The sequence below is a fragment of the Poecile atricapillus genome, chromosome Z (genome assembly GCF_030490865.1).
Source record: "Poecile atricapillus isolate bPoeAtr1 chromosome Z, bPoeAtr1.hap1, whole genome shotgun sequence".
In the NCBI taxonomy this organism is placed as follows: Eukaryota; Metazoa; Chordata; class Aves; order Passeriformes; family Paridae; genus Poecile; species Poecile atricapillus.
In genome coordinates, this window is record NC_081289.1 from 39,342,216 (window position 1) to 39,364,313 (window position 22,098).

At 37.6% G+C, this 22,098-nt stretch overlaps 1 protein-coding gene across 2 annotated transcripts in view; it reads left to right on the forward strand.

The window, feature by feature from the left end:
• LOC131572689 (potassium voltage-gated channel subfamily C member 2) overlaps positions 1–22,098 on the forward strand; it is a 97,256-nt gene that overhangs the window by 72,002 nt on the left and 3,156 nt on the right. For both annotated transcript variants that reach the window (XM_058825951.1, XM_058825952.1), the window contains exons 2-3: positions 14,894–15,824; positions 18,245–18,412. In XM_058825951.1, coding sequence (XP_058681934.1) covers positions 14,894–15,824; positions 18,245–18,412 — 1,099 coding nt within the window. The remainder of the gene's footprint in view (positions 1–14,893; positions 15,825–18,244; positions 18,413–22,098) is intronic.

The following is a 22,098-nucleotide window of genomic DNA, read 5'->3' on the forward strand; positions in this document are numbered from 1 at the left end:
AAGCTTTGTGTCTGCACAAGAACTTGGCAGTGAAAGACCCTGGATGCCATGCAGTGTGCTGTCCTTCCAGATGGTCACTGTGAGCTGGAAATGTACTGGAATTGCTAATGGCTCTGACTGGGCACTGCTCTTGTGTCCACTCTATGTGGTACTGGAGCAGAAATCGAGGGCTCAGCTTCACATGAATGAAGGTGAAGGACCAAGAGAAAAAAATTAAACCCAAGCACAATGACTTATCCAAACACTCTCACTTATAACTGGATGTCATTCACAGTTTAGGAGTTTTTCATTTCTAGATGAAATGAATGCAATGACAGAGAAGTGAGAGGCCTGAAGGTCTGGGAAGACTGAAGATGTGGGAGACAGGTTATTTTTATCTGAACTTTGATGGTTTTCATCTCTGTTCTACATGAGGAAGCTAGAAATAGTCCTTTTTGGTACTGTGACAATCTGTAATAGTGTTGTGGCCTGAGAACAGCCTGCTCTTGCTATGGTGGGATGGAATTGAGCTCAGGATCAGGAAGCACTATAGGCACATGAGATTCAAAATCCAAGCCCACATAGTACTAGTGGTATCATGGATCTTTCTGGAGTACTTGAGCTGGGGAGAATGAAAATTATTCTGTATAGGTGCCTCTCTTTATTTACTTTTATTTTACTCTATTTATTTACTAATTTAGAGAGTACCTTCTCTTTTCATTGTTTTCCTCTAGAGAAGAGGAGGACTGTGTTCACAGATGGGAGTCACTAGTGCTGCTGTGAAATCAGATGAATGTATTTATTGCAGTGCTAAAAATTCCCTTTTTTATGGGGAAAGATTCTTGAGTCTCAAGATTCTTCCATTTGTTGGGTGGGGATGCTACTCTCAACCTTGGTACCTTGTTCACCTGACATCAGTCACCCTCTGTCTCTCCCCAGGGGCCAAATTGATATTTGCACTGAGAGAAATGCACCAGAGCAGCCTGATGTAAAGCTGTAGGTCAAACACAGTAATGTATAAGTAACCTGTACTGCAAATATAAACATAGAATACTTGGTAAATCTCGCTCACAAAATCATAAATTGTTCTGAGCTGTTCATCTGTTGAGGGTAGGGGAAATACCTGTCTGGCTGGGATAACATTTATATGATAGCATCTCCTTTAGTAAAGGAAGAATCAGCCTTTTATTCCTAAAATGGAATACTCTCTGCTATGTGATGTAAATTAGAAAGAATCCTGCCATGCATTTAAGTTTTATTCTGTTTCCCACAGTCTTTCTGGTTTCTTACATACAGTCTATTAATGTGTCTCTGCTCTTCCTTGGCAAAGTAATCCTGAACACTGAAAATGATAAGCTTTTATTAAACTATTTTAATCATCGTCATCATCTGTCCAAGTAGTTTCAGTCCAAAAAGAACTGCTCCCCCCAGACAAACCCCACAGCTGATGTTTCAATGCAGTTTTGTTATGGTTCTGAAGGGACATCTTAAGGAACAAAGAGTCTTAATGGTCAAGAAGTGGATTTAGGATTTAGGAGGCTGGTTAGAACACTGCCATCCTGCTAATTCTTTTGGTTTGCCTCATAAACACCACCAGTGGCCAACTTCTGCTGGTATGTCACATGCATATTTCATCAGCGACAGCACTTTCGATTCCATGTACATGTAACCTGCTCTTTTTTTAAAGAGAAGTATGCAGGCAGATGTAACCAGTCTTGAAAGGAAAGTGCCAGCAGTAAATATCCCATGTAGACCTTAAACTGGAAATAGAAACTGCAAAATGTGCCTCAGCGCAGCATTGCGTGCCACTCCTTTTGCAGATTACATTCACAAAAGGTCTCTAGTGAGCATAATCTGCCTGGCTGTGGCAGCAGTTCATTCTCCCATGGTCCCCTTTGTGCATAATCATCAACAAGATCTCCAGATATGTCAAATATCTCCTTTACTTCTGGATTTCCTAACCCTGGTTTCACCACAGAAATGCTCTCTAGAGAATTCCCTCAATGCAAAGTTTCCACAGAATGCTGCAAATGTTGCTCTTCATTGCTGTGAGAATCATTGGAAAGACACCAGCCCAAATAATAACTAAATAGAATGAATAAATAAAAATACCAGCCCATTGTGAAGATAATCAGTGCAGAGTTCTTTGCCTTTAGCTGGCCCAAAACCCTAGCTGCACAGGAAAACATCTCCCCCAGCCAACTCAGTGGTGTGTTCACTCTGACACATGCATGATAATCAGAGTACTTCTTACTGCTGGCTGCTTTACTGTGGGTGAATTTTGGACATCCAGAACATCCAGGTTTTTATTACATTAAGTTTATATGCCTTCCCATACTCCTTTGTGTGGAGAATGTAATTAAAAGATTCTGGAATGGGTCCACTGTGTGTATTCCAGTATTGATTTTTTCATAAGTAAGCTAATAATGTAAGTTAAAAAATAAGTGGTGTTTGGAATCACAAGGAAAAGGATAAAGATATTTATTTTCTAAATAACTGTTATACCTCTCAAAGAGATGAGTTGTCATAAGCAGTAGACAGACAGTAGCTTTCCCTGGCATCCCAAGACTTCTTCTGAAGCCTACTGGATTGGGATGAATGCTCTTGTCCATATCAGCACCTAGTTGTGAAGAAATATATATGCCACAGTGGCTTGACAGGTCTGACACAGGAATTCATTCCTGGGTTTTCCTGAGGTCACAAAGCAAGTCCTGTACGGTTCCCCTCTGCTGCTAGCAAGCTTTTGCTCATCAATAACAAGCTTTGACTAAAGGTATCTTCAGCAGGATGACACAAAATGTTGTTGGTATTTGTCCTTGTGCTGATTAGTCCAGCCCTGAGTGTAAGTATTAGTGTCAGTCCCTAGGGCAAACAGGTGATGAAGCTGTAAGAGAATGTTTAAACTAAATAGGAATACATTTGAAATGGTGCTATTCACAGAGTTGATGCTAATGCTTGCAATGGCAATAGATTAGGACTTTATGTATTAAATAAATGTGTAAATTTGATTTGGAAATACTTGAAAATATTCATGGAGACAAGGGGTTTGGGGAGTCTCTTGGGTCTCAGTGTCCAATCCTCTTTTATCACAGGCCCAGTGTCATATAATCCCTCTCATAAACTTGTGTAATCTTTTTCATATGCTTCTCCCAGGTTCTAGAGGAGGGTCTTGAATTATCTTTCATCTCAGTTCAAGTGTCTGCTTCGAACAGAGAATGAAATCTGAATGTCACAGTTGTTTGAGTACCCTAATAACTGTTGCACTAGTGGCTTTTCTCTTTCTTACATTCTCTTTTTCAGTTCAATTGAACTGTCACTTCTACATTCCTGGAGACAAGGATAAATGGAATTTTAATGTATTAAAAAATGGAAGTAAGCTACATGTAGTTATTTACCTATCTTTCAGAAAACCTTCAACAAGATTCTAGTTGATCAATGCTATTTTTTTGCACTGTGAAGCCAAAAGAAAGGTCTGAAAAAAACATGTCTGTGTGAACTACTGTTGTCTGGGGTGATATGCTTGGTTCTTCAGGGTCCAGATAAGCCTAGCTGACTGGAGTTGCAATGAATAATTCACTGTCTCTAAATTTAGCTTTGATCTATGTGATTGTGTTGTGAACTTGAAACATACTCACATATATCAAGTATAGGAATTTTAAAAGTCTTACTGTTCCCTCTCTCATGTAAACACCCTTCTGGCCTGAAATTCTTCTCCAAGTCCTTCAGCTGTACCAGTGTTAAGGTGCATTGATTTAGGTATCTAGAAGATTTATTTCTAAAAAAACATTAAGACTTTTCAGAGGGTCATGTGAGATCATGAAGGAGTTGCAAGGATATTGTCCTGTCTGGCCTAGGAAAAGGGTAAAGATGAGATACTGTTTCTATTTTATAGACTGTCCAGTGATTAAACTATAGAAAGATGTAAATATTTCTCTGAAGAGGAGTTATTCTAATTATATTAGAAGATATATTTTTTAAATTAGCGTCAGCATATATGTTCCCTTCCATTTTCTCAGAATCTAGTTGATGCAGGAGAGGAAGCTTTCACCTCAAAGTGAAACCAGGTTTGAAAGAAAAAAATATCTTTCATTAGTAATTTGTAACCAGTAATTTGATTGGAAAAATCAGATTAGTTTCCATGCACGTGTGCTCTTCAGATACAAATATAAAAGTCACAGAAACTGCACAGGGAGCGTAGGCTGGCATAAAAATCCTGATGAGGTTGCGAGATGAGGAGAAAAGACACGTGACAGTGAGTGGCTGGACCAGGGGACCATGGAGTGGTATCAGCAATGGAGCAGAAGGAAGATCTCTTACTTTTGGAGATGGGAAACAGGAAGGTGGTTTTGATTTATGTCAAAGGACAAGGGCTTGAAGGTCCAGAAATGTGGAGTGAGGCAGAAAGATACAGAGATTGAGCAAGCTGGGCAAACTGAGTGACTGAGCAATTGGTCTGGGTTAAACAGGCAGGTAGCATGTGAAGTGAGGGCCGAGTCTGGGGCCTGGAGAGCCTGGAAGAATGGAGGCACATCAGCTCTGGAAAGAGAGCTGCACATGAAAATAAAGAATGTTTAGATGTATAGGACATGGATATACAGATAAGGTAAGAACAGGTTGCTCAGAAGAAGAGAGGAAGAAATTCTGGGATCCAGCAGTGAACCTGAGGAACAGAGCTGGGGCTGAGAAAGGGAGGGAAGGAGAGACAGAAAGTACCAGGGCAGGGACACCCTGGAGTTGGAAATGCAGAAAGGATAAAACTCTGGACATCTAAAGGGGGGAAAAAAATAAATAAATCTGTACTTCATAGAGGATTTTCAAGACAGAACCAGGGAGTTGGAGACTGCTGAGTCTTGGAACTTTGTGCTGTGCCATGAGTCAGTCAAACTACTCCTGCTGTTGGCTTTCCTGCTAGTGCAAATGACAGAGAGGTTTTCTCTACGGGATTGCAACAGTTCCTGTCAGAAGCCACAGGCTGAAGTTTCTGTGTTCATGATTTGCTTTTATTAAGTCTAGATTACTCCACAGAGCCTGCTCCATTGGAAGCTCCTCACTAGGACTATCTTACCAAGCACCTAAGGGTTAGGCAATACCACAGTCTGGGTATCCTATTCCTTATGGTTTTGCTTTCCCATAATAACTAAGTTGCAATAATGAAGCAAAGGTACCAATTACTATCAAATCTATTTTACTACTGTGGTGCAGGTATGAAAAATTAACCCAGTGCTCCTTAAATAGTGTGTGGAAGGAAAAGCTTCCAGTCAAAGGGGACCTGTTAATCAGTGGTTTGAGGACTTTACATACACTTTTGAGTAGCTTGGAAATGCTATTTGGAAGGCTCCGTCCCTTCAGTTTTTAAGTAGTTTGGTAGTTTTCATTCCAGCACTTGCAGTAGAAGTCTTGTTATGGTGCTCAGGAAAGACACAGGCCTGGAAAGCTAGTAAATAATTCCAGAATGTTTTGATTAGCTTTGAGACAACAAAAAGAGGTTACATGAGTTGGTTAAAAGGCTTCTCTGATGAAAGCTGAGATGGGCTCTATGACAAATCTTAATGGATGTCAAGCCTCAAAATCTCTTCTAAATTCACCCAAGTACAATTTTAAATTAGGCCATCAGACTTGTTTTCAGTGAGAGGAAACATAGACATAAATGAGCCTGAGTGCTTAAGTGAGATGGAGATGATACAGATGAAAATGTTTCTGTAATTTTAATGGATGTGAGATTTATGTACTAGGCAAACTACATTATAATAGAATTTTCATTAATTTATATTAAGAATGTCTTTCTTTTCTCCATTTGTCTGCCTGGGTGTAAAAGTCTATTAATAATAAATAGTATTATACTGAAGATTTTTTTTCCAGTTTTGACCCATTGAGCCAAATGAGAACTTCTCATGATAAATCAAATGCAGAAAGATATTGCCTGTGTAGCATTTCAAGTTGCCAGGTCCCAGAGCCTAATCTTTCCTGTAATGATGTGAACAGCAGGTAGTCTAGAGAAGGGCAACAAAGCAAACAGAGAGGCTATTTGACACATTATGTAAATTTGGGATTGGCTGAAATGCAGGCTTCAAAATCTGCATTCTTCTTCCCTTCAGAAAATTTTAGCTTCATTTTGGAATATGCTCTTTCGGTAATAAGAAACCTCTGAATGTCTTATTCGAGACCAAAATACAAGCTGTGAATTTCTCTTTTTCTCACCTTTGCTTTCACTCTGGGAAGAACATCCATTGCATTTTTGCAGCTGCTATAAATATTTTGCCTGTTTGATTTATAGCAATGTTTAATGAATGAGTGGCAGTGGCTTGCTTATCAAGCCACATACCCATGCAGACCTTTTCAGTAAGACAAGGGCAAAGTGAGCCTTGCTGATGCCTTTTTAAAAAATGATTGCTAGATTATAAATGCCAAGTCTAGTTAAAATAATGCGCACAGCTAGCTGTTAAACCAAAAACATAGCTGCCATTGTCACAGCTCAGAAAAATCACAAGTGAAGCAAGCTTCATAAATTCAGGTGAATGGAAATAGAAGCTTCTGGAGGCAACGAAATTTCTGTTCAAGGACTTCTGCTGAGTGTTCAAGAGGCAATAGCATGCAGTGGAATGTATGTTGTGTGTTGGTATGACATGTTTTACTTAGCTGCTCCATGGGGCAGCAAAGTCAGATGATTTTGATTTGCCTGGTGGGAAACAACACTGGTCATTTAGGAAATTAGTAATCTTCTTGAATGGTAGGCAGTGAGGGATGGAGTACAAGGAAATGTCCTGGGCAGCAGATCAGTCCTGTCCCTGGGAATTCCACTGCAGGAGGTGTGGTCTTGCCACTGAAATTCGTTCTCAAGTCTTCTTTGCAGTTACTTGGCAGAGGAAAAAGTTTTCCATTTTGAGCAGAACACATCTAAATCAGGGTAGCTTTGTAAATAAGTTTTGACTGATTTACAAAAGTTTTCAATTCAAATTCTTTAGAAAGATATATGTGAATTACATGCAATTAAAATGCAGAACAATTGCAACTCGTTTTCTTTATGATCTGCTTTAAAATGTGGATGTGACTAAGATTTGTTGAGTCAGACATGTATCTGGGTCAAACTGGTGTTAGAACTGCTGATTTACCTAACAGCTTAGTTAGAGTGACTTAATTTTTTGCCTGGATTTCTGAATATGGGAAGATGAATTATTAACCTTTTTGTTTGTGCTCCAGCTGGTAATGAAAGACAGCAGTTTTTTTAAAACTATAACAAATGAGGAACGAATGAGCAAGCAAGAGAACATTTGTGTTTTCACTACTGCATACAGATAGTAGCCACTCTCAGCTGTAAATACTGCTGCACTATAAATCTACACATTGGACATTAGCTATAGGCTGTTCTTTGACAGTGTATCAGTACAAGTGTATTGACATGAAGATTTTTTTTCATTCATTTATGACTCTGTGTAGAGCTCTAACAGCAGCTCTTTAACTGCTAAATTGAATGCCAAATGTTGTTAGCAGGAGAGGGTAAAAATGAGTTAGAACTTGACTGGGGATTTGAAAAGAGTAGACTTATATTTTGTAGGATGAAAACAAAAATATTGGCAGAGCCTCTTCTAACTGTGGCTTGTTATTATAATGGCCAGAGTTTCCCAATTGGGATGCTAAGGCTGTTTGGTTGCTAGCTCTGTTAAATCTTAATTTAGACATTAAAAAAAAAACAAACCACTTTAATGCTGACATTCCACATTATTCCCCAGATGGAGGATGACTTACAGATTTTTAGAGACATAAAATTGGTCTTATATTTTATATATCATGTTTTTGTTTGTCCTTTGGTGGTTAATTTAAAATGCTATGTCTGTATCAATTCCTTAATCTTTGGGGAGAAATAATGTGAGAGATTATGATTTATGAGTGGTGAAGTAAATCGATAGTATGTTTGTCTTGAGTTTATAGTTTAAATGCCAGTAGTTTGGTTAGTAGCTTCTGATGGTGTTTGTTTTCTTACTAAGTATATCCAGATACAGTGCACTGAAAATGCATCACACCATAAAAACTTGTGACTTTGCCTCCTTTTTTTTCTTTTTCATGAAATGATAATTTTCCAAAGGCAACTCACAGCTAAGGAAGAATAGCAGCTTTGAGAAACAGAGTTGTGAAGAGACTGATGGTATGTTTGGTGAGGTATTTGGGTTTATGTAAAATTGCATTAATGTTCAAGTTCTGCCACACAGAACATTAAACTATATAGAGAAGTAAATTCATCACAAGAGCTCATTCTGAAATCACATTATGATTTTAACAGTCTCCTGATAGCTAGATGGAATTAAACAGAGGGAAAAAAAATCTATCATGTTGAAATCAGAAATGAGGACAATCTGTCAAATCTAAACAAAAAGAACTCTTTAAAGCTGGAAGTGGTATCTAATTCTGTGATTGCATTGCCAAGGTTAGTTGCTACTTTGAGTGAAGCATGCCATGTACTTTACAAATGCAGTTTCTTTTTCTGCATAAGTAACATTCACAGTTGAGTCATATTCTCATTGAATGCCCAAATCCTTCAAATTTATTGGATTTTTTATGGGATTTTTTTTTAAGACTTTGGTTTTATGTGACTAAGCAGCTATAAAACAAGATTAAAAAATCAGCATTGCTAGTTAGTTGGGACTGATTAGAAACAGTACATGATTTTGGCTTTGTTCCCTTTTTAACTGGGTCCCATTCAATCCCCCTACAGAACTAAGGGGATTTCAGAAGCTGACAGTTTGAATTCCTGGGAGAATATAAAAGGCTTTTGGAGAATATTACAGGAAAAAATTATGGAAGTTTTACAGGATAAAATAAGGTTTTTTTCTGAACCTTGAGAGAGACAAAAAAATCAATATCAGCTTATAATGTTTATGGTGGGGGTATATAATTTTGGTATAACCATTATTAACTGTTTTAGCTTAAGAAATAGATCAATGAGTCTTAAAATACATGTGAAGAAAATTTTTAAAATACAATTTTGTGATGCATATATATATGACTAAATTCTTGCAGTCAATGAGAGTGGATGCATGTAATGCATAGATCAGCTTACTTTTTGTAGTCAGAGGGTTAGTAAGAGGAAGAAACTGAATCAGTTAATTTTTTAAAAAAATTTATATTATATTCTGAAATATGAAAAGACAAGGCTTAAACTAACAGATGTGAACAGACATCACTGTGAATAATTTTTAAATCTCCAAAGTTTGGAATTTTTTTATTTATCAAAATGAGTACGGTGTTAAAAAAAATGACTGCTTTCCTTTTAAGTATTCTGTTATCCTAAAGAAGTTACCCTGTTTTGAGGGTTCTGGTTAACACGAATGATCTGGGAAAGCAAAGAACCCAGGAGTGGAAACTCCTCTACTCTTGTTTTGGTCAGGAAAAATGAAGTTGTTCAGTAAACCTTTTGTAATGAGAGCAGGATTTTGGTTACAATAGTGAGCAAGCCATCAAAGTTAGTTTCTTTAGGAAAAAACTATCACAGTCTCTTTTCTTGGATGCTCTATAGTTGTATTTTTAGTCTATGAGTGTGGTGGGAAGGAATATTGATTTTTAAAAATCATTTTAAGTTTTAGCAACATACATGTATTAAGTCTCATAATGTGCCTGTGAGGAAATTTATTTAAAGCAATGTTTTAATCTTATTTTTTTAAAGGCAATTCGGTACCTGCATTAGAGAATATTAAGTGTTGTATTTTCAAGGTCTTATTAAATATTCAGTCATTTTCTTTTTCCACTGTCAAGTGTGTCAAGGGCAAACCTTCTGTGTCCTGGGATGTAACTCAAACTAAATGAATCTTAAGAGCTGCTATTAAATGGTCACGTTAGAAAATATACATTACACAATGAGGGGAGTTGAAAGAGGAGGGGGTTGTGGTTGTGGTCCAACCCCAGAACAAGTATCCAGACCAGATGCAAAATTTTTATGGGAAAACACTGAAATATGGTGAGAGATTTTATTCAAAACTTAAATGTGAAGCAAGAAGTGAGGATGACTGTGACTATTAACACTTCGCTGTGCATTAACCTCTTCACTGACTTTGACCTGTCCATCTTGGAGAACTAAATAATTGTGTAGAAATGGCCTATTTAAGGGTGTGGGATGGAAAGAAGAAACTTATTTTAAATATGGAGTAGGATCAGTCTGATCTTATGGATATGTATAGTACACTTGGGTGCAAAGGTCAATGTCCAGCCTCGTTGCTTTGTTCGGACTCTAAGCTGTTGATCCCTGGAATGACTGCAGTAAGGCCCTGGCTCCATCCCAGGACAACGACCAGTCACATGTCTGGGTTTACTTGGAAATGAAAATGTGTGTGTGTGTGTGTCAGATGTGAGCCACAGCATCCTCTGGCCTTCTGCCTTTTCCGACTGTGAAATCCAGACCTGGCCTATGAGATACGACTGCTGCCAGGTCATTTGCAGCCACAATTTCTAGTGAACTTCATTTTTCAATGCACTTAAGGAGCTTTGTGCAAGGTAAAATGTGACGTCGGACTCATACAAGTTCTGCTAATCCACAGACTGCTCAATTTGGTGTTCTAGAATTGGTTGTCAATTTTGAAATTGCTTTAAGCTCTCAGTTTAAATACTCAGTCCCCCATGAGACACTGAATTCAAAGTACGAATCATAAAGTTTTCTACTTCCGACCAGTTATCTGCAGGCACCTCACACTCTAGATTTATGTGCTTCATTGAAGATCAAGTTATAGATGATTAATCCACTTACTGTGAACATTAGTAGGACTTAGCAACAGAGCTTGGCTGGTGATCCTGTCAACTAGACAAGCTAGGAGATGGAATCTCTACTGTCTGAAAGTGTGATGCTGACACACAAGACCAAAATTGGGTGCACAGTGTCTTCACACTGCGAGCAGAGGGAATCAGCAGCCTACTGAGAGCTTTAACTGCTTAATGAGGGATGCTCTACATGCTGTGCATTGCATACTGAATATTTTTGCAACTTTTAACTGCTCTCTTCTGACAAAAATGGATGGAATTTTTTATTAATTCAATTTGTGTTAATTTCAGTTTTGAAAACGGTGGCCCCAGAGTGTTTCTACAGTCATTCTGTCACTTAGGAAAATAGTTCCTTCAGGAGGGAAAAAAACCTAAACGACGAAAGTTAATTCTATTACATCCATTAAAGCAAACAAGAAGCACTTACTTAAAAAACCCTTTTTAAAAAATAAGAAAAAGATCACGATTACTTGGATATTATTGGAAAATTTTTCTTCAGCTTTTTTTTTTTTGAAGACTCAAAAATTGTGTTAGGGCTGCAATCTTTGGTTTAAAAAAGGGGGTGAACAAGCTATTTTTCTCTATACCAAAGCTGAACTTGTCTTGCAGCTAGTCAAAAACAAAGTTTTCAGAAGTTTTCACAGTGAAAGGTTGGTAATGATTCAAACAGAAAATTGTCTCTTGCTGTAACCTTTCTGAACTAGTGATCAAGCTAACTCCTTTTAGATTTTTCTGCTTCATAAAAGAAGAAAGGAAACAAAAAAAGTTGTGTGTGCTACCCTGGTTATTGTGAAGAACTATTGCACGGCTGAGGATTAGAACTTGGTTGGTTACATCCACCAGAGAATTTGTGAGTTCAGATCTGTACTGTGTTTTTCTGAAGTGTGGTGCTTGCCCACATGACAAAAATGGATGTATTTTTAGTCATTAATTACTTTGGAGAAGCTGGAATTAGGATGAAGGAGAGGGAAAGCATAAAATGGAGACAGCACATGACTTCATTTAGTTTCTATCATTACAGATGTATATGAAAAACAGGCTAGAGACTTTTCAACATGTTGCCTGGTATTATGTAACATAATACTAAGGAATCATCTTTGTTAATATAAGGTTAATCCCTAAGCATTTTTTTGTTTGACTGATAAAATGTTCGTGCTTGCATTGGTCTTTGCATTTGCTTCTTGCAGGTTCTCTGAATCCTCTGATTATTGCAATAACCTTGTAGGTCTCTTGTGTATGAGGCTTTCTCTGGCTAGGTGCTGTTCAAGCTCTGTCCTGTACTAAGAAGTTTAAAACCAAGCACAATGAGAGATAAAAGGAATGTGTGTCTGCTCAAAACCAGTGATGGCATGTGTATGCATAGCAAATTGTGTACATTACATGTGTTTTACATTTCTGGGAATGCTTATTGCAGGCTTACCCAGAAATCTGTCGCCAGATTCATGGTGTTTTCTTGTCTTTGTTCTAACCACTGGAAGATGACTGTCTTTAGGATAGATTTTGGACATGACTGAATGTCTTTTACCTTTAGGGATAATAAAACACTGAATGTAGGTGCATAGCTAAAAATTTCAATCTGCCTTGCAAGTGCAATGTCAATGCAGTGTCAATGTTTAGAAAAGCAGTAATAAATAGCTTGTCAGGCAGTTCTACCTTTAGTTACTCTCTTGGTATTTGGCATTTTTTTAGAAAGATTCTGAACCTGAATGGCCTCTGAAATACAGTCCAGAAAGCAGTGTAATTATTTACATACTGTTAGGTTTACTGCACTGTTAAATGCACAGTTAATCCTTATTATATCTGAGTTGTTGGTAAATTATTTAGTTGTTGGTAAATTTTACTTTGGTTAGCCTGAATGTAGTTTTGTTTTATTTTCAGACAAAAAAATAAAATTAAAAAAAAATAAATCACAGTTGTCTGAAATCACCAGTGTTGCTGTTGAGGGGGTTTCCTAATATTTTTTTCTGTCAAAAGTTCCCTCCCAAATTACAAACTACAGTGCTGACAGCTTCAGTGACTCAGCCTGCAAAGATTTGCTTGCTTTTTCCTTCCTTGACTATGTAGAAGGATTCTGGAGAATGCTATAGGAGACACCCAAGGGTCATTGTTAGCCCACCAGTGGCTTAGAGTCTGATAAATTCTCTATCTCTCTAGAAGTTTTATGAATATCTGCTGAGATTAATTCACTTAGATTGTATAAATCTGGTTGTATTTGCTGACTCTAGTTGTCTCACACAAGATTGAGGCTCTTTTGTGTATGTTGATGTCAGGTGCTGTGAGCTATGAACATGCAGCAATTTTGTAGTTAAGGCAAAGGCAGAAAAGCCTATTCAGTAAAAATCAGACAGTGTGAGATTGTTTGCTTAGCTTGTGGCTAGAGGTCCAGACTGGATGATAAGTGTTTCGTTCAGTCTGAGTCAGTACTTTTTGAAAGGCAACAGATTTAGAGTATTTGCAATTGTAGAGTATGGTGTAATAAGTTTTTTCCCCTTGGCTGAGGAAAGGAAGCCATAACTAACCTTCAAATATCTGATATAGGTAGTTATATGGGATTTTTCATAGATCCATCTCGTGAATCTGAATGTAATAAATTTGCTAGACCTGCACTGCAAATTTAGGCTTGTTTCCAGAAAGAAAAAAAGGAATTCTTTCTAACTGTTGTAGAGACAATATTTTGTTGTGTAACCAGTGTTCTGTGCTAGAAAAATACAAGCATTCAGTATTGTATGAGCCCAAATGGGTTCCTGTGGCACATAACACTAAATCTAAATGCTAATACTAAATTCAGTCATTGATATCTAAAGTACATAGAATCAGTTTTGCCACAATGCTGTATCCTGGATTAAAGTGACAGAACAGAGGCATTCCTGCTTATGGCTGTTATTTTGTCTGCCTTGCAACTAGATTTTTCCCAATGACATTCATGATTTTAGTGTGGTAACTCAATACTAGATATTTTTAACCTGTTCAAGCATCTTTTTGCCTCCTTGGACACCTAATGCTTTCAAAAATCTTCATGTTTCCAGAAGGCTTTTTTTTCCCCCCAGCTATAAATTTATTGGCTATAAAATGTTTATTAAGATGAAAATTCAAAATAAATATATTGTAATTTATGTACCACACCACTGTTGTTTGAGTGCTAGCTAATACGGCTTTAATGTCATTGAAAAGAAGTTAACCATTATAGCAAAGGAACAACTGACCTCAAAACACCTTTTCATTTGGTGTATATTCCTCAGTGTAAGAAATTCTGTCTCCTGCTCTAGCTGTTTGGCTCAGTGTTAATTTTTGAGATCCTGTCCTGGATGTTCTCTGTTATTCAATGCTTGACTGTGATGGCTGAATAGAAGAACAGACAGTATATGCTTTTTAAGTCCTAACCAATCTTTTGTGATGGCTGTTTCCAGGTTATTTACCTGTATTTTATCAATTCACGTGCCTCTACTAGAACTGAATTTGTATTTCTCTTTTTGTTTGGATTGCCCTGAATTTGTAAGCTAATTAGCAGGATTGTGGATCCTAAGACTGTGGCAAAGCTCTGCCACCACAGTGTGTGAGGTTCTGTAAGGTTTACTTATAGTGCTGCCCAAGATAATCAGTGATGGATGACTACATACATAATAGGCTATGCAACCTGCAGTCTGTAACAGAAGGCATTTTCTATCAGTAAATATCCTGTATTTGTAAATCATTGAAAAGCTAAAGGAAGCTCAGTGTTTGGATCTGCTCCTAGATCCAAGAGCACTGAGGTGCTCTTCAAGACAAGTCTGAATTCTGAGCCATAATCTCAAAACTTTATTTTCCACTGTGCGAGAGCTGGACATCTTTAAGTATTGCTGTGGTTGTTGTGTACAGGGACTGCTTGTAAAGAATGTTGGCAACTGAATCAAATTCAGACAATTTTGCACAGCTGAAAGGATTTGTTGCCACTTTCCTAATGAGTTGCATTTTGTCATGACATCCATTGCCAAGACTTTTCCTGCTCCTGGACTCCTCACCTGCATGTGAGAGATGTCTGCTGTTCTCCTCTGGCCTAGATGGTAATTTTTATGTGTATGAATTAGCTAGCCATTTGGGGAAGAATGAATAAAAAATTTACTATAAATGCAGACATCATTTGTATTAATGTGAAGAGCTTTGTGGTTCTGATGTCTCTTATCTCTTTGTGTTTCAGTTCATCGCTTTTGCCTCTTTGTTCTTCATCTTAGTTTCAATCACAACCTTCTGCCTGGAAACACATGAGGCTTTCAATACTATTATAAACAAAACTGAGCAGGTCATCAATGGGACAGAAGCTGTGTTACAGTATGAGATTGAGACAGATCCTGCACTGACATATGTGGAAGGAGTCTGCGTGGTATGGTTTACATTTGAATTTTTAGTACGTGTTATTTTTTCTCCCAACAAACTTGAATTCGTCAAAAACCTCTTGAATATCATTGACTTTGTGGCCATCCTGCCCTTTTACCTAGAAGTGGGCCTGAGTGGGCTCTCCTCCAAAGCTGCTAAGGACGTGCTCGGTTTCCTCAGGGTGGTAAGGTTCGTCAGGATCCTCCGGATTTTCAAGCTCACCCGGCACTTTGTGGGCCTCAGGGTGCTGGGCCACACTCTGCGAGCCAGCACCAATGAATTTCTGCTGCTGATAATATTCCTGGCCCTCGGTGTTTTGATATTTGCCACTATGATCTACTACGCAGAGCGGGTGGGAGCCCAGCCTAATGACCCGTCAGCGAGTGAACACACACAGTTCAAAAACATCCCTATCGGCTTCTGGTGGGCTGTAGTCACCATGACCACCCTGGGATATGGGGATATGTATCCACGGACTTGGTCAGGCATGCTGGTGGGAGCCCTGTGTGCACTGGCAGGAGTGCTCACCATAGCCATGCCCGTGCCTGTGATAGTTAACAATTTTGGGATGTACTACTCCCTGGCCATGGCAAAGCAGAAACTGCCAAGGAAGAGAAAGAAGCATATCCCTCCTGCTCCTCAAGCCAGCTCACCCACCTTCTGCAAGACAGACTTGAACATGGCCTGCAATAGCACGCAGGGTGACATCTGCCTGGGCAAGGACAACCAGCTGATGGAACACAACAGATCATCAGGTAGGACCCCACTGGAAATGCATGTCCTCTGAAAACACTTTATAGACCAGTATGTTTGGTAGGGGTCAGAAAGCAGCCAGTCTTTCTGCCAGGAGAAGATGTAGCTCCCACCCTTCTCCCCTCCAACATTTGCGTGTGTCAGTCTCATAGAGGACAAAATAGGTATAGTGATGTTCCCAAACCTCTATGTAGCTGGTCTATACAGTTTTGCTTGCTCTGTTGAGAATGCTTTCCTGCTGATGATATCAACCTTTTCTTTTGCCTGTTGTTTGTTGCGTTGTATGGATGTTTCCTGTTTTTCTGCATGACTGTGACTATTTGAGCAGCCACCGTGTCCCACCCTGTTGGACTCCATGGTGTTTTGCCTCAGTGTCTGTCTCTTGTGTCAGCTTTGCCTGTGCCACATCGTGGCCTGTTAAGCAAGATCCTACAAAGAAGCAGTCATTTAAAAGGAGCAGGTGCTTTACATCCAAAGCCCAGCACTCAAAGGAAATAGGAAGAAATTTTCTTTCTAGTTTTCTTTCCATTTGGCATTCTGCTTCCCTGGCTAAAAGAATCTCCTTCATCTGTGTTAGATGAGACGTTGCATGATATTTACTATTCATTAAATTACAGTAGCATAGCTGATGTAAATCTTGTCAAGAAAAAAGAAAATGGCAGCCCTTAGCATCATCATCGCTATTACAGTTGATTTTTGTGATTTCTATTACCTTATTTGTTAGAGTTCCAAATGATGAATAAGGAGTATTTTGTGCTTTACTCAGTGAAATTGCATATCAAATGACAGCCTCAGTCCCTCCAAGCCACTGCTCCATATTCCAAACCTGTTGCAATTAAAGAGTAAATTTTACCTCTTAGCATAATTAAATAGTTTAGCAGCAAGACTTTTTTTTTTTTTTTTGTTTCTTAAGCATATTTATTCTTAAGCCAAACACAATCTGTTTAAAAAGCTCACATACTGGTCATGAGACTGCAGCTGTAAAGCTGCTAAAGAATAATAAGAGCAAAACCACTCATGACTGGTGTAATTCAGTAATTGAAATATTTTTATTTTTAAATTAAATTAAAAGTAATTTTTAAAAAGAAGAGTCTGGAAAATCGGTCTCTGAACAATATCCTTCTTCGGTCTGTTGCTCTGTTACTAAATAACATTTACGTTCAAAGAAGCTGTTTCACTCTCTGAGTTACTGTTCACAAAGTTAACGCAGCTTTTTGAAATCCTAAATATATTTAAAAGGGTAGAAATGCTTGAAAAGACTCAGACTGACAGTAAAATATAGTTAGTTTTTCAGTGTTTTGACTGATACCCACTTAGAGATAACATCTTTAAAGTGTTAATGGTAACAGCTTTTTCATGCCATCGGGTCCTACCAAAGGTATTCTGAATGGAGAAGGCTCAGTGTGATCACTATGTCTCTCACTAAGAGACACTTTTTTTTTGTGTCTACAGCTTTATTTACAAGGGGTTATAATCCTTGAAGTCAGAGAGAAAGCAGACATGCAAGAAGGAGCCATTTTAAAGTGTTATCTTTATTTTCAGTAATGCCACCGCTCACATCATGCACTGTAGCTTTATTTCTGATAGAGAATGTTATTAGAGTCACTATGAATTATGTGCAAAACTTCAAGGCTGAATTCTGCCCTTTGCATTCCCAGTTCAGAGAAAAACCAAAACATCCTCAGTTTAACATGCAAAGGTAAAGCTGAAGTTGTGCTGTACTGAGAAGGGATTTTTAAAGTGTGGCCTGAATTTGAAATGGTAGATAATTTTAAAAGAGAGTCCTTTGGGAGTGACAAATCAGGAGAGGCAGAAGTTTTGCCATTTGACAAAACAAAGTACAGAGACCGAGACAGCATTTAATATTGGGTACTTACGATGACAAGCAGTGCAAGTGTAATAAATATGCAAATGAAAGTTAAGTGTGTTATTAAACATTGTATAGTGCCAAATGTTGAAAATACAGCCCTTGGATGAGGGCTTGTCTTTAAAAAATTAAACAATATATTCTAAACAAAAATGCCTAACATGACCTCTCGTTTAGCAAAAATAATAGCCAAAATAGTAAATAAGTGTTTGAAATATCCAAGGCTGACTGTATGCTGACAAGTTACAGTCCAGAGTAGGTGACTAACTCAGCCTTGGTTTGATTATTTCTTAATTCATAATAGTTTAATCTAATTTTATACAAATTTTAGAAGAAGAACAGGAAAGTCGGAAGATCATTTGCTCTTGAACAAAATGTGTATCTTTTGCCATTTTGTACTGATTAATGATGAATTGCAATCTTGTTTTCTTCTAATGATTTACTTTATATCTACTTTTTGAGTGATGGGAATATCTGGCATTCAGCGTAAGCTCTTTGTGATGTCTCATTTCCTCATTCATTATTGTCTGTAAATGGGCATGGTGCTTTAACCAGTGTTATCAGGTGAAGACAGTGCAGGAAGTGAGCAGCCACTCTCACCTGGTGAAAGGCTCCCTCCCATCAGACGTTCTAGTACAAGAGACAAAAACAGAAGAGGGGGAACATGTTTCCTACTGACAACAGGTGATTACACGTGTGCTACTGATGGAGGGATCAGGAAAGGTATGGACTTCTTTCATTAGATCATAAAAGGTTACTCAGCAATGTGCTTGTGAAAAACAATCTTAGCGTAAAATGATGTGCACAATGCTCTAAGAGGAAAGACTGTACTCACAATGTATCTTTTTTTCTTTACTCCTAGTCATTCTTTTCCTTTCAGAAACACTCATCCCTTTTAGTCTTCAAAAAATGTGCTTGATGTTGGACCCTCATTTCATTTGTCTCTTCATTTGTCTGTAATCTCTTACGGGAAAGCCTCCAATTCAGACCTTGCTCATTCAACCACTCATCACTCAATATAACTTGTCATTCTAAAAGATATATTAATCATATTATAACTGTGGTCTGCTCTTAATAACCTGATAAAATTTACAACTGAATACTCCTTAAAGGTTGACATGTCAGAAGTAAGGAACATTTTTTTCTGAACACAAAAAAGCATATCCTGAGATGCTATTTAGATTTCTTTCAAATAAAATTCTGAGCTTAAAATGCCAAAAGATTTTTTTTTTTTTCCTGGCAATGCACCACTGAAACTAGAGGATGACTATGTACCCCAGCCATAAATCAGCTATGTAGTAAAACAATGCTTGAGCTTGCAAGGTGTTAAAAATGCCTTTCTAGTTATTTAGCCTCTTCAACTCTGACTGCTTGCTGCTCAGTAGGATGGGAGCACCCAGGTGGGGTTTGCAAAACTGTTTGGTACTTGCATCTCCCACAGGACTGATTGTTTCTACCCCAGCAGGCCACACCTGGCTGTGGCTGAAAACCTAACGTCAGGACATCGCCCAAAGATCAGCATGCCAGCGGTAGTCTTGCCATTTCCTTAGACAGGAACTGCTTTTGTTTCTTGGCAAATTATATTCTATTATCTGTGTCATTCTGACAGATTTTGCATTCCTGAATGCTAAAGTGCGGTTGTTTACCTCAGAGTTCATGTGAAATAGCCATGCCACTGGACAAACATTTTTGCCTGACATTTTTTTTATTTTTTATTTTTTCTCAAAGGAATTCTCTTGGGTTGTTCTGCAAGTGCTCTTTTTACACCTCAAAGCATGAGCTCAGTAGGTTAAACCTGTGAAGGCAGATAGGCAACCATGATACAGTATTTGCAAAGAGTATGACTTTCTTCTCGGACATTCTGTGTACTCCTATATATAATGTTTATCTTAAATGAAAAAGCATTGCAAGCATGTTTTTTGCACAGATTTACTACATTTTCCACTGAGCGTATGTTTCACTGTCTTCTCAACAACTAAATTTAAAATAATTCTTATGGTGAGAGTCCTTGAGGAGGTCAAGAACACCTGGATAAGGCAGATTGCCATGGCATCTTGCATAATCAGGTTTTTGACTTCACTCAGCAAGTTATGCCAGTAACCATGACTAGAGCAGATCAGAAATAATAAAAGAAGTTACCCATCAGCTACTAAAGACATTTATTTAAGAGTGAGACCTATTTTATCCTAGAACATTTTAATTTGTAAATCTAGATTTAAAAGAAAATGGTTTTGTAGTTTTTACTAGAAAACTGGGGCTTCAGTTCAGAATGGACAGTTTTATGATGAGAAATGTGCTCTTTTTTCTGGCTCTGATGATAATCTTCATTGAGGCTGAAATGTTTTAGCCACTGGCTTTGGAGTGTATTTTATACAGAGTAGGGAAGTTAGCATGTAAGCAGAAAATATCTTCAAGTAATATACAAATTGGTTTGAATGCTTGAATGTCATTCACACATCAAGTCTACTACTTTGACATTTTATTTTTTCCCTTTTTTTCTTTCTTTCTTTTGGTACATTCTTGTTTGTTTTTTCCTTGGTTGATTCTTGGTTGTGTTCATTATAATTTATTCTGAGCTTTTTTTGCATCTCCGTCTCCAAAATGATACTGATTCAGAGCTGATCCACTAAAATACCTGAAAAGTACTGATTTTGGATCATGCATTTCTCACTATTCATCTTGTGTATCTGGTTTTCATTTTTTAGGAGTTTCTACTTTATTTGTAATCTTTACCATCTTCCTCTATCAGTTCTTTCCTTTTATCATTAGAAGAGTAGCAAGAAAAAGAATCTTAAAAACTGCTTTCCTAGTTTCTGTGTAAAAAAGCTACCTGATTATTTTGATTTTTTTTTTTAATAAGCTTTATGTTTACAGGGAGTTTAAATATATACACGAGCATTGTGCTTCTCTTTAATTCCCTTTTCAAACATAATTATTTCTAGTCTGTGTAAATACTGATAAAATCTCAGAAACTGGAGGCTGTTTCAGAAATGTATCAGAATTCTGTGTAGTATCACAGTCTAGTCTGCCCTTGCCATCTGGAGAGAACATTGCACAATGTTTTAGCAGACATGAGGTTATACATTTGCTTTAAGTATAGTTTTACAGTATGCAGGTCTCAGTAGTAAGAAACATGTTAATTGTCATAAGGGGAGAGCCTAAGATATGATTTTTCCTAAAGATGCCGTTAACTCTCTTCTAACCTAGAGATCTGGAATCTGAGCCAGTAACCATTTCCATCAGGAAAAAAAAAAATAAAAAAAAAATTGCAACATTCCATGTGGTGTTTAGTTTTATTGTCATTGGTATTTTAAAGTTTATGTGGGAAAAAGTCTCATTATTCCCCTGTAGGCAATTTATAGCTGAACATCTTAACCTGACAAATGCTTAAATGCATACTTGTCTTCAAGGAAAAAGTAGTGCCACTGAAAGCAGCGCTTGCACTGAAGCACATACCCATGTACTTCAGGAGCAAGGTCCTGCCTGGCTTAATCTTGGTTGTATTTCATTGCTGACGTCTTCAGGACAATGAGGAGATACTTTTCTTAGCAAATTAGATTATTCAGCAGCTGCTGAAAATACTTGAATATGAAGATAGTGATGCAGTGAATAGCAATGTTTTTTTGTTGCCTCTACAAAGTGCAAACAATCCACAGTGGCAAAAAGTAGGTAGCTCACAGTGTATGTGAACAGAAATTTCTGAAGTGCAATGTTCCCTTCAAATTGTGAAGCATTATGTGGTTGCCTCATTTAATGATTAATTATACTACTCGCTTATATGGATTAATACCACTGATTTCATTCAAAACATCTGGAAAAGAAGCACAAATTCAATATTTTAAGTTTGCCATTCAGGAGCCATTTACAAATATGTCCAACTCTTCTGTCTTTTTAGTCTTTAAAATTAGAAGCAAAACCTAAGGGTTAATACTTTTGAAGATAAAGCTTCTTATATTATCATTCAGTCCAATGCAAAACTGATTTACACATACTGTATAAAATTGATCTGGTTTCTGGTTTATTTTAAAGAAAAAAAAATTGTACTTTATTAAGAATTGAATTTAGCAGAGTTTTTTTTAATTCTAACAGTTTCTGTAGTTTGTCTTAATGGGTTTTTGATTATGCTTAGCCAGATAGCTCAGTCACCCTGGTGGGATCCTTTATCTTGCTCTCTGTGCAACCCTGCTGAAGCCCACAGTGGGATATTAAGTGCAAGATGGGATGTGGAAGAGCAGGTCAGACCTCTTGTGTGGTGGTCTGTTTAATTCTTTTTGGAGAAAGTAGATGCATTAATCTGTAAATAATTTTATTTATTAATATCTTTTGGTAGTAATGTGTCTCAGCACTGAGTTCTTTTGCAGGCAGATTCCCTCTGAGCCCCCGGTAGCTCCTTGGATTACATTACATTG